This window comes from Pelobates fuscus, chromosome 5 (assembly GCF_036172605.1).
Source record: "Pelobates fuscus isolate aPelFus1 chromosome 5, aPelFus1.pri, whole genome shotgun sequence".
Classification (NCBI taxonomy): Eukaryota; Metazoa; Chordata; class Amphibia; order Anura; family Pelobatidae; genus Pelobates; species Pelobates fuscus.
The window spans coordinates 174596013-174612558 of record NC_086321.1 but is presented as its reverse complement, the minus strand read 5'-3'; the positions used below and the strand labels follow the sequence as shown (position 1 = coordinate 174612558).

The following is a 16546-nucleotide window of genomic DNA, read 5'->3' as shown; positions in this document are numbered from 1 at the left end:
TTTGACTTGTGTTTAACCCCTTAAGGACACATGACATGTGTGACATGTCATGATTCCCTTTTATTCCAGAAGTTTGGTCCTTAAGGGGTTAAACATGTGTTGGAAAACTTTTTTTTTTTATATATTTTTTTTAATGACTTTCATTCTGCAGAGGGTTTAAACATTGTAATTTTTCCCATCATCCATGTCAACTATTATTCTCTGTTTTTTCTGTCTTTTTTCCCCATCCCGTCTTCTGCCTCTTCCCGTCTTCTACCATTCCTTGCACATCTAGCCTCCAGTTGTCTCTGATAATGATCCCTTTGCTGTTGTAAAGCCATCTCAAGGCTTAATTCTTGATATCATCCCATTCTTTATCTATACCACTCCATGTGTTGACTTTCGCTTTTATCATGACTTCAGTAACCATATATTTTTCACACTGGCTTCCCTTTTTCTACAGTGTCCTTTACGTTCACCAAATAAAATCAGCCTGAACTATAAATCTTTTCTGTTCTGCAACGTTTCCATTACCTCCGCTTTCTCATTCCATTATTTCTTTCCCTCCTTTCACTGTCTCCCCTTCACCCCAGTTTGTTAATGTGTTATCCATGAATCATTTCTTTTCACTTTTCTTTAACAAACACACCCACTATGCTCTGCTCTTTTTGCTTTCAACCTCTAAAAAGCCCTAATGCTATTCACTGTCTCAGCTGTAAAATTCTTATCTACTTCCTTGTCTTTACCTGGCTTGACTATAGACTTTCCATCCTCCTTGGTCTTCTGCAAAATTCTATTATCCCACATAAACCAAAACAAAAATAATCCAAAAGCTACTTCTATAGCCGCCTCAGCATGCCTTTGTCTGCTTGTGTCTCTACATTTATTAAACACTCCACTAACTTCTGATAAAACAACTCATTGTTTTCAGATTCACCAGTACAAATCACTTCACAACATTACTCCTACCTACCTCTCCCCACTCATTTCACACAATACCTCTACTCCTGTATGCTCTCTAACGTTTACTTGTCCCCACTAATCTGTGAGCTCTGGGCTTTGTTAATTTTTTTACACTCCTAATTGTATACTGTGTGCTCACTAATAACCTTTCACAAAGGTCTGAAATGTTCTGTGAGACCTCTAACATAACGTAGAGTACCCATACATACCATATGTCATCAAATCGATGCTGATGACAGCGGCGTAAATAGGGTATAGCACATGCCCTGGGTGTCACTTGAAGGAGGCACTACCGAGCACTGGCCTGTCCTGTATTGTTTCATTCTTTTAGTCCTGCTGCAGGCAATTGGCAGGTTTGCTTTTGTGTGGAGATCAAAAATGGCAGTTTGAGGTTTGCACACTCATCAAGAGGTACAGTAATGGGTTTGTTGCGGTCCAGTGATCGCTAGTGAGTCAGGGTGCAGTCTCCTGATGCAGCTCGCAATCTGACTAGCTAAGAATAGATCTGTGAAGGAGCACTTACTGAGGTCTGCATCTGCCGGTGGTGTTAACCTCAAGCTCCTCCGCTAGACCATCAGGTACTCAGAACCCACAGGCAGAGTTAACCCCTGCTGGACCACCAAGGAGCTAATGTTAGCATTCCAGAAATCGATAGTTTGCCACAGCAGTTTTAAATACCTTTACTTTAGAAATATATAATTTAACTGCATCTACTGTATGTGGGCTTTTTGTTTAAATGCAGACATTCTTTTTACATTGTGTTGCTATTTGTAGCAAGCTGTACTGCTTGTAATGCCTTCTCAAATTCCTTACAAATACCTATAAGCAAGTTATTTGACCATTTTTTATTTATATGTTACACCTACTGTATGTGAGAAAAATTTTTTTTTTTAATTTTACACGAACATTTCATACCCTGTGAGAAAAGATAAATGCCACTGTATACTGTCTAAAGATTTTCATTGTGCAAATATTTTTATATTTATAATATGTAAAGCAAACCGGTTAATCTATGTTTTGTTTTATCTCCACTATAAATGTAGTACAAAAAGTTAAAATATATATTTTTAAAGTATTTACAGGATGTAGAAAAGTACATATTTACTGAACCAAATAACTTATGTAATGTTAGGTTATATCATTAAACGTAAATTATACACAGGGTGATTAAAGTACATCACATGCTTCAATTGCTCTCCAAAGTGTACTAAATTCCAAAGATTTAGGATATGGTTTATTAACTCAAGGACTAATAGTTCTGAGAAAAGTTAAGGCAAGATGATAACTGATGCATGAAATTTAGGTTAAAGTAGCCGATCTGGGGGAGAAGAATCAGCAAATCTGAGTATTTTTATTTTTAATTTTTTTTGCAACTAATTTTCAGGTACAAATCCCCACTTTGTGGATACTGGCAGAACATTTGACACTCCATCTGCTGTGGGCTAATAGCTTCATGATATTAATCCACCTACCAGTGAGGATAATGGGAACCTAAGTTCATAAGAGATGGAGTGCCAGAGTTCAGGTGTCACTGTCCTTAACATGATTCAAGCAACAACCTATTTATAAAAAGGGAGAGCTAAAATAAATCCAGGCATGATAGTGCTCTGTACTCACCATTGATGAGTAGTATAGAAGTATTTGTAACAATTAACTGTGCATCAAAGAGGTTAGTTTTACAAACGTAAGATCTTCTCTCTTTTATGAGTGGCCTGATATGTGTAATGGATTTATCTTACATTTTACAGGAGGGAAAGAATAATGACAAATTTTACACACATCCCCGTGATGCCAAGGCGCTTTCTGCATATCTCTTCGCACACAATCATTTTTTTTATTTAGTGGAACTCGGCACAGGCCTTCTGCTGTTGCTGCTCTCAGTATGCGAAGCTCCAGCTGTTCCCTCTCTGCGGCTGGATATTTATGTAAGTAATGACATTATTGTTTGATTAAAGGTAGTATTTCATTCTGCTTCACTCTTAAGTAGAATTTATTCTTATTGTGTGGGTTAAATGTGTTCACATTTGTTTTTTTCTGTTGTTTTGTAACATTTACCTGTATTGTCTGTTGCTTTTGTCAGATTGTGGTTTACCCCACGTTATTTCCATACTTGTATTGCCTTAACCACATCGTCAGCTTCATATCTATATTCTTATGGTTTTTGTGTGGTTTTGTGGATACTGTTGACAGTGACACATACACACACACACACACACACAAAGATGATTATAGGAACCGCACTCAATCCCAGCAGCCACCGGTGCTCCTGAACAGGACCAGCAATCCCTACACGGTAAAGGTACACTCCAGACACCCAGACCACTTCTGCCCATTGGAGTGGTCTGGGTGCCAACTCCCACTACTCCTAACCCTGCAAGTGTAATTATTGCAGTTTTTTATAAACTGCAATAATTACCTTGCAGGGTTAACTCCACCTCTAGTGGCTGTCTACTAGACAGCCACTAGAGGTCACTTCCTCCTTCATAGCACAGGAAACCTGTGCTAGAGCATCGCTGGACGTCCTCACGCTGTGTGAGGACCTCCAGTGTTGCTCATTTCCCCATAGGAAAGCATTGAAATTAAAAGAATTTTAAAAGTCCAAAATTTATTAATAAATGTTAAAAAGACGATCAACGTTTCAGTCCTGAATGGAGGACTTTCATCAGGATCAAATACACATGTGTATTTGACCCTGATGAAAGTCCACTATGCAGGACTGAAACGTTGATCGTCTTTTTAACATTTATTAATACATTTTGGACTTTTCAAATCCGTGAGTGCAGCTACCTATTTGGAAGAATGGATAATACAGCCTTGGTTTGCTAGCACCCGGTCACAAAGGGACACTAAAGCGTGAGTGCAAGAGCATTTTTGTATTTATATATATACACACACACACACACACACACGTTTTCTCTCTCTCCCCCTCTCCCTCCCTCTCTCTCGTCCCAATGCAAAGTGTGTGAGGACGTCGTACGTCTATTCAAGGAGTAAAACTTTGTTAGTAAGAGTTTATAGTGACTGTTATAGACAACAACCACTACAGGTGGACTTAACATACATAGGCACTGCACCCAGACCACTTCAATGAGATGAAGTGTTCTTGGTGCCTATAGTGTCCCTTTAATGAAGCAGTTTTGGTGTAGGATTTAAATCACCTTTTCTTCTGTTTATGCAGCCATAGCCACTTCTGCCCTGGCTATTACTCTTACAGCCAACATGAAAAAATGGTTTCAATTTTAATCACATCTGGCAGTACAAGGTGTATACTTTAGAAGTTTTTATCTTCTGTCTGTTAATTGAACATTAATCACATACAGGAAGTTTCTTTTGCAGTCTTATTTGCAAATGGTATAGGTTCTTTCTGTAATGGCACAAATGAGCGAAACATTTTTTTTTTCATACTTGAGCAAGGATTTAGGATTTAGCTATTGACGTGTCTTTGAATTTTTGTCTGGTGTCATATTTTCATATTCTTTGATTTTATTCAAATTTTAAACCCTGGCTTTATTTATTTACTTAACCAGCTTGCTTGCCAAAACAACTTTAGCCTAACAATGCAAGAACGGGTATCTTCTTATAGAAGTTTTGTGTTAATTAGATAACCTGACATATTGGTATTTTTAATCAAATAGTCAATTATTGACAACAAATTCCTGCAGCTCTTATGTAAATAACTTGCCTCTTCCGTTCCTTATTTGACCATGCTCAATTAAAGAACTTCATTTGTTTTTGTAGCAGTTTAATCAATACAATTAACATTTGCATGAGCAACTAAGGACAGCATACCGAAGCCCAGCACACAAAGAGCCCCACTGATTATGACCCAACTTCCTGCACACCAAAGTGCCCAGGAGATGTCCAGTCTCCTAAACCTGTAAATGTGTCCATCCCTGTCGCAAGACTTGTCCATTAATGTAACATCTGTGCATCTTATGAGGCAAGTCTTTTCTTCGGAAACATGCTTGTCAGACTGCTGTGATTAGTTGACTTCCAAGTCATTCATTCACAGTGCTTTTACTGAGAACTCAATGCATGAGAAGACCCTGATGAAGGCTTTTCTGCCATGAATACACATGGCACAGAACCCTCGATGGACTGACAAAGATTATTTTCCTTTATTTACATTTTTTTTTTATTTTATACTATGTTATCAGGTTTTATATATATATATATATATTAACTTAATTATTTATTTTAGATTATTCGGAACCCCTTCTCACTATTATTAGCGTGATTGAAAGTGGCACCAAGTAAAACTTCACTACAAGCTTAGAAACCAGCCAGAAACTAGCGACTAACGGCTTCAACAGAGTATAACCATAGTGTCATATCATAATTACTAGTTGCTAATGGGGAGAATTTGCATTTGGAAAACACACTAGTGACCGCGACTTTTGCAAGTAATGGGTAGCCCGAAAAGCTTATGGAAATGAGCCACTTGTATTTGTAACTAGAGCAGAGAAAGTAATCTGCATGTTGAGCTGTGAGAGGTGAACTTAGTGAGCTAATCAATTCAAACATTTATGGCATGTTGTTAAACCTGTCCCAGTCATACAGGTTTCAACTTTCCATGCTCTTCAGATGGTATATGTAGAAATGAAAAAGTTCCATGTACATAGATAATAAAAACTTGGTTTATCCACATGGACTATGTTGGACTTTGTAATTAGATAAATATAGTAATGTACTTCACTGCTGAGGAAAAGGATAACTTGCTTTAACAACTATAAAAGTATCACATTGTAAAACAAAATCTTCTCAACTTGATGAGAGAGTGATTTGTTCTTTTTAAAAGAGGCTGGGATTTGTGACAAAGATACATAATATATCTCTGCATCCTTGCTTTAGAACAACACCTATCCAACATGTACACACAATCTCTGAAAGGTCCCTTTAAGCACGTAGCAATTTTGTATCATTGCAGAGGTCATGGTACGTAGAGTACTCCGAACCCTTTATTTTTTTCCTGCAGTGATTTGCATAATATACTGCGATTTATGAGCTTCCTTTGCATCTCCCAGACATCAAAGCAAAATTCTTCCTTACTCTTTGCCATAGGAGATCTGTCCTAATCCAAACGTACTGTTGCACTTTTGGTAACCAAGTAATATCTGCTACCCTTACTGGAGCACCACAGGCAGTGATCCACAGTCTCTTAGAATTATTAAAAGTCAGAATCCACAGGCTTCTCAGTGTGGTGCCAAAAGTGATAATTTATTGAGGATCAGAAGAACAAAATCATATTCAATGTTTATGCATCAAACCTTAAAGGAACACTATAGTCCCCTAAATTACATTAGCTAAATAAAGCAGTTTTAGTGTATAGATCATTCCCCTGCAATTTCACTGCTCAATTCACTGTCATTTAGGAGTTAACCCCTTAAGACCGCAGGACGTACTATGCCGTCCTTATTTGGGCGGCTCTAAACGCCGCAGGACGGCATAGTACGTCCTGGGCGGTCTTACCCCCCACGTGGCCGGCGGCACATGGCCGCTGCAGATCGCGGTCGGGGGGCATGCCTGGCCCCCCAGGCAGCCCCCCTGTGCCTGGGGACCGCGGTCTGCAGCTTCCGATCGCAGTGACAGGCTGTCACTGCGATCGGTATTTACCATGTGTCAGCCGATTTTAAAATCGGCTGACACATGGAGCCGGCCGCATTTTCAATCTGCAGATCGCGGTCGGGGGACATGCCTGGCCCCCCAGGCAGTCCCCCTGCGGTCAGTGACCGCGATCTGCAGAGTCTGATCGCAGTGAGAGGCTGTCACTGCGATCTGAATGCAGAGACAGCCTCTCACTGCGATCTGAATGCAGAGACAGCCTCTCACTGCGATCTGAATGCAGAGACAGCCTCTCCCTGCGATCTGATCGCAGTGACAGCCTGTCACTGCGATCAGAGGTTACTATGTGTCAGCCTATTGGCTGACCCATAGTAACTGCAGGCAGGATCCCCCTGCAGATCACGGTGGGGGGCATGCCTGGCCACCGAGGCACTCCCCCTGTGCCCAATTACCGTGATCTGCAGGAGGTGATCACAGTGACAGCCTGTCACTGTGATCACTGATCCTGTGTGTCAGCCAGTGATGTAAAATCACTGGCTGACACTGTCTCTGCCCCTCTGCTCCCCTCTTAACCCCTTAATGTTACAAAATAAAATAAATTACAGCTACACATCAAATATACATAGATCATTTATATATATATTATATATATGATCTAAGTATATATATATATATATATATATATATATATATATATATATATAGACCCACACATTTACACATACACTAAGTGTATTTTAATATTTATATATATAATTATATATATATATATTAACCCCTTAAGGACACATGACATGTGTGACATGTCATGATTCCCTTTTATTCCAGAAGTTTGGTCCTTAAGGGGTTAATATCAAAATACACGTAGAAGGATATTGATTAAATATATACATAATTATAATTATATATATATATTTTATAATAAAAAAATATAAAACGTTAAAAAAAATAAATTAAAAAATTAAAAAAAAATAATTAAAAATATATATATGTGTGTAATTTCGTTCTAACTGTATTTTGATATTAATATATATATATTGATATCAAAATACATGTAGAACGAAATAATATATATGTATATACCTAAGTATATACGTATACATCACTATATGTATACCTATATATAAATAAAAATAATTGTAAAAAAATTATATACATATATATATATATATATATATATATATATATATACACACATATATATATCCACACACGTGTATATATAATAATTTTACATATATATTTATGTAATAATTTTACATAATTAGGTATCCTAATTAATTACAATTAGCGGGACCTGCCTAACAACCCAGGCCGAAAGTATAGGGAATTTAATTTGCTAGCACTATATTTAACCCTATAACTTTCCAAGACACTATAAAACCTGTACATGGGGGGTACTGTTTTACTCGGGAGACATCGCTGAACACAAATATTTGTGTTTCAAAACCGTAAAATGTATTACAACAATGATATCGTCAGGGAAAGTGAAATTTATTGCATTTTTCGCACACAAACGGCAATTACACCGACGATATTTTTGCTGTAATACTTTTTACTGTTTTGAAACACAAATATTTGTTTAATTAAATAAGAATTACCTCCATAATGGCATACCATTTGCAAAAGTAGACAACCCAAGGTATTGCAAATGGGGTATGTTCAGTCTTTTTTAGTAGCCACTTAGTCACAAACACTGGCCAAAATTGGCTTTCAAATTAGTTTTTTGCATTTTTCACACACAAACAAATATTAACGTTAACTTTGGCTAGTGTTTGTGACCAAGTGGCTACTAAAAAAGACTGGACATACCCCATTTGCAATACCTTGGGTTGTCTACTTTTGCAAATGGTATGCAATCATGGGGGTAATTCTCATTCCTGGGCTACCATACAGTCTCAAAGGCAACGTAACCAAACTGGCAAATTTCAATGTGAAAAAACTGAAAAGTGTAACATGCTTTATTTGACCCTGTAACTTCCCAAAACACCATAAAACCTGTACATAGGGGGTACTGTTTTACACGTGAGACATCGCTGAACACAAATATGTGTATTTTATTGCAGTAAAAGCAAACAGTATTATGACATTCACAACTAAGAAAATTTAAAAAAATCTTATTTTCTCTCATTTTTTTATATTGTATTCATATTAAGTTATGTTCCATAGCTAAATATTTGATGTTAAATGAAAGCCCTGTTTCCCCTGAATAAAATGATATATAATAAGTGTGGGTGCATTTTATATGAAAGAGGTGAATTACGGTTGGACAGACATATAGCGCAAATGCCAGGTTTTGTTTACGTTTTTTTTGGATCACAACTTGTACATTTGGCTGCGGTCTTAAGGGGTTAAATCACTTTGTTTCTGTTTATGCAGCCCTAGCCACACCTCCCCTGGCTATGATTGACAGAGCCTGCATGAAAAAAAACAACTGGTTTCACTTCCAAACAGATGTAATTTACCTTAAATAATTGTAGCTCAATCTCTAAATTGAACTTTAATCACATACAGGAGGCTCTTGCAGGGTCTAGCAAGCTATTAACATAGCAGGGGATAAGAAAATCTTAATTAAACAGAACTTGCAATAAAGAAAGCCTAAATAGAGCTCTCTTTACAGGAAGTGTTTATGGAAGGCTGTGCAAGTCACATGCAGGGAGGTGTGACTAGGGTTCATAAACAAAGGGATTTAACTCCTAAATGGCAGAGGATTGAGCAGTGAGGCTGCAGGGGCATGTTCTATACACCAAAACTGCTTCATTAAGCTAAAGTTGTTCAGATGACTATAGTGTCCCTTTAATTATGTATTTGAGATCTGTCCATTTTCAGTATGTGTCTGTGGCATGCTCACACTGCGTACAAATAGAATGGATCTCTCTCCGCTTCTGTACAGAGGAATGCCACAGCCACATGCAGCTGTGAGATTGGTTACACATACATCTTCACAAGGCTGTAAACCTGGCTATGCATTAATGGAACTCCAGCTAGGTCATAAACTAATTATCCCATAAACTTCTGTCCAGCGGGCTCCTGCTTGGATGGGCCACGTAGCAATCAATATGTTGATGATACTTGCTTGTGCAGGGGCTGCCGCTTTAGGAAAAGTAAAGGTATTTATTTATTGGCTCATACACGGTCCCTGTCTTATGCCCATTCACATTTTCAGCGTGGCCTCCTTCAGTGGGGATCCCCTGGCCATTGGTATATGCATGAGACTGTTACTGTAATGACATTGTAACTTACTGATGATCCATACTCCAGTTATCCCTACAATTTTTGGTCTGTGAGAAATACTCCAGCTCAAGCATTTCAAGAGGTGTGCCATAATATGTTTTTAAGTGGGAGAGAGCCTGCTCACACTCTCCTTTTTGGAAGTGTGAGTTGTGGAAATGCTAGTAGTAGTTATTTGCACTTCCACACAAATTATGCAATCACATTGAATAATGAGGGATTTTGAAATGCACTTTGACAGTGGTGGAGTAGAACTTAATCTATCACTTCAGATTCATTAACAGAGCATTTTTATGTTTGTTTTTGTGTGTAGGTATGTGTATATATATATATATATATATATATATATATATATATATATATATATATGTGTGTGTGTGTGTGTATGTATGGAGGTCTGTAACTATAGATAGAAGCAGAACATTAGAACTACACAAGTAGTTGATCTATTGAGAAAATGAAGCATACCATTTGCAAAAGCATATGTGCAGTTACTGAGAAATCTGTATGTAACATAAGAGCTTCTTATCCCCAGGTCTTTATCTCACACCTTATTTACAGGTGGTTGTTATAATTTACTTATAGGTTCATGCTACTTTGGAACTGTTAGCTCTTGCACTGGTGATGTTTGAATTGAGCATGAAGATGAGATGGCTTGGGTGCCGAAGTTTTCTAAAGCATCGCAGGACCATGCTGAAGGTCAGGGGTGACTCCGTAAACGTGAAAACAGGACAGTGTTTTGTTCCGAATTTACAAATAATAAAAAATTATGCCGTAAATTTGATGTTTTCAGAGAAAAAATTAGCTTGGTTGCATTGCTGCAAGTTATGTAGAATTATTTAAGTCCCATAGATGTATCCTTAAAGTATATCGTTTGTATATGTGTAAATTGCAAAATATAGTGTATTTGAGCCCCTTAATTTTTTTCCACATTTTTTTTACATTGCAGCCATATGCCACATATGTTTCAATAGTTTTTTTCCACACCAATCTACATTCAATATCTCATAATGACAAAGCAAAAAGCAGATTGTTGAAATCTCTGCACATTTATTATAAAGAAAACTGAGATGTCATTGACATAAGTATTCAGAACCTTTGCTAAGACACAGGAAATTTAACTCTGATACATTCCATTTCTCTGGATCATCTTTGAGATGTTTTTACACTCTAATTGGAGTCCACCTGTGGCAGATTTAATTGAATAGACATGATCTGGAAAGGCATGCACCTGCCTATATTCTCACAACTTTAAATGCCCATCAGAGCATGAAACAAGCCATGAGCTCAGAGGCAGGATTATGTGGTGGAACAGATCTGGGAAAGGCCATTGAAGCAGTTTGGAACAGCCATTAATCTTTTTAGAGCTGGCCACCCAGACAAGCTGAGCAATCATGGGAGAAAGGGTTTCATAAGAGAGGTGACCAAGAACCAGATGGTCACTCTGGGTGAGCTCCAGAGATCACATGTGAAGATGGGAGAAATTTGCAGAAGGGCAACCATCACTGCAATACTCCACCAAAACGGCATGGCAGACTGACCAAATTGGGGACCTTTTCCCCATTGCATGACAAATGAAAGCCCACTTGGACTTTACAAAAAAGACTCTCAGACTGCAAAATTTGAACTGTTTGGCATCATTTCTGGGGGAAACTAAGCATGAGGTAGTAGCATGGAGGTGTTTTTCAGCAGCAGACATTAGGATACTATTTAGGTTGTGGTAAAGCTGAACTCCGCAAAATACAGAGATCTCCTTAAAGGACCACTATAGGCACCAGAACAATTTCAGCTCAATGAAGTGGTCTGGGTGCCAGGTCCATCTAGGGTTAACCCTGCCTGCTGTACATAGCAGTTTCAGAGAAACTGCTATGTTTACATTAGGGTTAATCCAGCCTCTAGTGGCTGTCTCATTGACAGCCGCTAGAGGCGCTTCCACGCTTCGGATTGTGATTTTCACAGGGAGAAGACGCCAGCGTCCATAGGAAAGCATTGAGAATGCTTTCCTATGGACTGACTGAATGCGCGCGCGGCTCTTGCCGCGCATTCAGCCAATGACGTCGGGAGGAGGAGAGTCCCCAGCGCCGAGGGAGAACGGCGCTGGAGAACGGTAAGCATTTAGCCCCTTCCTCCCCCTAGAGCCTGGCGGGAGGGGGGCCATGAGGGTGGGGGGGACCTATTAACACTATAGTGCTAGGAAAACGAGATTGTTTTCCTGGCACTATAGTGGCCCTTTAATGAAAACCAGAGCACTGAGGATGTCACTGAAGATCCACCTTTGTAAAGGACACTGACCCTTAGCATGCAGTCAAGACAAAGCAAAAGTGGCTTTGGAACAACTCTGTACATGTTCTTGAGTGACCCAACCAGAGCCTGGACTTGAATACAATCTAATATTTCTGGAGAGACCTAAAAATGGATGTACACCAACAGTGCCCATCCAACGTGACAGAGCTTGAGAGGATCTGCAGGATTGACCCAAATTCAGGTGTACAAAGATTTACATCATACCCAGAGAGACAGTCTTTTGCTGCTGCCAAAGGTCCTTCAACTAAGTACTGAGTTAAGGGGTTGAAAACTTAAATGTAAATTTAAAAAATGATTGATTTTGTTTAATCTGCAACGGTGTCAAAAACCTGGTTTTGCTCTTTTGTTATGGAGTATTTAGTCTAGATTGATGTGGAAAAAGATGATTTAAACAAAACAAAAGAAGGCACCTGAGTGCATTTGATTGCAGATCTGCATGTGTTTATCAATACTTTATTAATTGGCAACCATTGTTAATATACTCATCCTTACTCTACAGAGTGGTGTGCTACTGGTGCAACTTATTGAAGCCATTGTAGTGCTAGTGAGACAGACTTCACACATGCGCGTAACTCGAGCCTTGCGCCCCATTTTCTTGGTGGACTGTAGATACTGTGGAGCTGTACGGAGGTAATATAAATTGTATATGTAGATGCAGAACTGACCAGTAAAGTAAATTGTAGTTGGTGGCATCAGGCTGTATCAAGTCATTTACTGCATATCTGTGTAACCAGCATTCAAGTCACATGTGTGCAGGGTGCAAACTGAATGTTGAATACATGGTGAATATCTAATATGATGCACACCAGTAGAAATAACATGCATGTCTAGCTGTAGAGGTAGAAAGCAAGTGACATGTTCGTAAGAAAAGCACATAGCGAGTAGGAGAGGGTATTGATTACTATTCATCATGTGGAGGTTTGTCAGTGGAAAACAGATGCAACTTGAAAATGCTTGTTAAAAATTTGGAATTTTGAAGAGATCATATGCACATATATTACATCCACCTGCGTTTGCTATAATGGGTTCATTATGTTTGTATTGTTTTTTTCATTATCTGTATTGTTTCATATATTTTTGGATACATTTACAAGGTTATAAAGTTTGTCCAGTTTTTGTCTTTTAAAGTACAGTACAGATGCAAGCTTATGGTATTTATGTTAGAGTGATTGTCTAAAGATCTAAGCTCTTCTTGAAGAATTGGGTTAGTTGATCGATACTGTATTGTTTGTATCCTTGTTTTGTTGCTTTGGTAAGTGTGTATTTGAATTTGCTTTATTGGTTGAGAACAAGATTTTTTTTGCAGTTAAGCGTTGAATGAGACCTGCCACTAAAGCTTTTTATATTTTTTATCTCCAGGAATCTGCGTCAGATCTTCCAGTCTCTTCCACCTTTTATAGATATCCTTCTTCTCCTCCTATTCTTCATGGTAATTTTTGCTATATTAGGTAAGAGTTCCTTTGTCATAACTTGTTTTGCAAAGTAGCCAGGGTGCATACACGTACAAATATTCTGAACATTTGAGCTCTGTCAGGGGCTCCAACATCTCTGATGGTAGCCCTGCTATATTATGTTATATACTGGGTTTAAATGGGATGCAATTCTCTTTATATCCTATATGTATTCGTAACACAACCTTAAGTATAAATGCAACTTAAACTAAATATGGGTTAAAAAAAAAAATGGCATCAAGTGCAACTGAGAAAGAACACAAAATAGATTTACATTTCCGTCCTGATTAATAAATCCCACTATCAGGGTCTTTTCAGATCATGAGGGTCTCTCTCAGATTGGGGACAAGGTGAGAATCATCGCTGCTGAGCGTAATTGCTCAGCAGCAGTGATTTTAAATTAATTTAAACGTCCAAATGCAGCTCTCACTCTGAGTGCTGCTAACAGCTCATCTGTCACTCTGGGGCCACTAAATATGGCTCCAGCTGACAGAGGGGAGCCCCAAGTATTGATTAATGTCTGGGTCTCCCTGGTTTAAGCAGGGATTGAACCCTGTTCACACCGTGACTACAGGACATTCCATGCCATTCTAATGATGTTAAAGCCCACTATTTTTAGGACAGTATAAAATGTTGTGAAGGGCTTAAGATAGCACCAGCTATTAACTGATGAAATGTCCTATAATCCCTTGTCATCCACAAATACAACAGGTGATTGACAATAGTTCATGGCATAGTTTATATAAAATTTAGAATTTATTTTCTCACCCCTCCTGGGTGGTATGTTTATTCCTCATTCTTGGGTCCTCTACCAGAGACCTGGGAGTTTGAGGGTTCTGCGCAGTATTTTAGCTGTTCCTAGAACTGCACTCTTCTGGACAGCGATCTCAGATGTCCCACCTGGAATCTGTTGAAGCCATTACCCCAACTTGGGAGTCACAGCCCCAAATGCTCCTATCACAACTGGGACTACTACTGCCTTCACTTTCCACATCCTTTCTAGTTCTTCTTTCAGTCCTTGGTATTTGTCCACCTTCTCATGTTCCTTCTTCCTGATGTTATAGTCACTGGGTATTGCCACATCCACCACGACTGCAGTCTCGGTTCTTGTCTACCAACACTGTCTGGTTGGTTGGCCAGCACTTGCTTGTCTGTCTGGATCATGAAGTCCCACAGGATCTTAGCCCTGTCATTCTCAACCACCCTTTGTGGTATCTTCCATCTGGACTTAGGCAGGTCCAATCCATATTCTGTGCAGATGTTTCGGTACACAATCCCAGCAACTTGGTTGTGTCTCTTCAAGGGATTCTAAGACCAGACAGACCAATCTGTGTATGGCCTGGATATCAATATATATATATATATACACTTTGACCACAGACATAGACCAGTTCATTACACAGGTAAAATATTAAGTTTTTTTTGTTTTATCCCTTTAGGTTTCTACTTGTTTTCTCCAAATCTGTCTGATCCAGTAAGTTTTGATGATCACTGAAGTGCTCTTGAGTTAAAACATTTCATGTATATCTTTGTTTTTGCCTGTGCTTTAACTGAATTAGTCATATATTCCTCCTATATACAAATTTGCTGAACTATGTGTGGTTTGGATTAATGTCTTTTTGATATGTTCCTTTACATTTTTCAGTATTTTAGCACTCTGGAAAATAGCTTGGTCAGCCTGTTTGTGCTTCTTACAACTGCCAAGTAAGTTCCGCACATTGTTTTTTCTGTCATTATTTTATGTTATTGTTCTCACTGAAATGACAACACACTTCTTGCTTTGCAGTTTCCCGGATGTCATGATGCCGGCATATTCTCGCAACCCTTGGTCCTGCATCTTCTTCATTGTCTATCTGTCCATTGAACTCTACTTCATCATGAATCTTGTGAGCGTTTCACAGCATGGACTTTAGCTTACAATTGTGTTTATATGTTATGATTTGTTGTGGGTTTATATGTATGTGACACTGAAATTCACCAAAGCAGCCAAATGTGAGTGACAAGACAGGTATGTATATATTCTGTGCATTGTGCTAGTGAGATTACATGCTAATGTACAATTTAAAATATCTGTTTAACACCTTAAAAGGGGAGGCAATGGTCCAACTTCTGGACTAAAAGGAAACCTAGAATGTATGCCATGTGTTAGTTCCTTTGTTCTTTAACCCCTTAAGGACACATGACATGTGTGACATGTCATGATTCCCTTTTATTCCAGAAGTTTGGTCCTTAAGGGGTTAAGGGGATCTCATCCATGCATATTATATATTTTTTGAATGGTCAGAAAGGGCACACAACATTAAATATGAATAAAATATATAAAAAAGCAGGAACACTATTTTATTTTATTTACATTTTTCCACTTTAGCTTATAATAATAATAATTTTTTATAATAAATTTTTGTTTTCTTCAACAGTTAAAGGACATTAGGCACCAATGCCACTTCATCCTACTGAAGTGATTTTGGTGCATTGATGCCGTCCCTTTTGTCTGGCAATGTTAAAGGTTTCCAAGATAAAGCAATGTTTAAACTTTGCCTAAACCAGTCCTCTAATGAATGGGTGCCCAAAAGGTAGATTAAAACTACAGCTTCCATGATGCTTTGTAATTCTCAAGGCATGCAAAGCATCATGGCTATTGTAGCAGCCCTGCCCTAGTGGCGATCAGACTAGCAGCCATCAGAGGCTCTTCTATTTTAAGACTTTTTTGTTTTTCAAAGACATTCACATTTGGCATTATCATGCACAGCATGATGATGCCGAATGTGTAAATGGATTTCGAATTGATGCATCATATTTGCCACATTAATTTGTACCAAGATCAAAATGTATGTTGTTCTCAGAGGAGATGGAGCAGCAGTTCATAGTCGGCTCGATTGCAGGTAAGTTGTTTTGTTTTTCCTCCCCCCTCTCAATTTTTGAAGGGGAAGGGTCCGTATCTAGTACAATAAAATGGAGACGGTAAGGCTTGCATCAGCCTTATTTTAGCTTCATCAGAAGATTTTATTGCCTCACATGTAATTTTTAGACATTTCACAAGGTAGAGAACCAGATAT

General features: G+C 38.4%; 1 protein-coding gene across 3 annotated transcripts in view; it reads left to right on the top strand.

Moving 5' to 3' along the window:
- The window catches only part of TPCN1 (two pore segment channel 1), a 42412-nt gene that overhangs the window by 5780 nt on the left and 20086 nt on the right, over positions 1-16546 (top strand). For all 3 annotated transcript variants that reach the window (XM_063454711.1, XM_063454712.1, XM_063454713.1), the window contains exons 4-10: positions 2691-2867; positions 10321-10434; positions 12539-12669; positions 13399-13487; positions 14930-14964; positions 15136-15194; positions 15277-15376. In XM_063454711.1, the coding sequence (XP_063310781.1) occupies positions 2691-2867; positions 10321-10434; positions 12539-12669; positions 13399-13487; positions 14930-14964; positions 15136-15194; positions 15277-15376 (705 nt within the window). The remainder of the gene's footprint in view (positions 1-2690; positions 2868-10320; positions 10435-12538; positions 12670-13398; positions 13488-14929; positions 14965-15135; positions 15195-15276; positions 15377-16546) is intronic.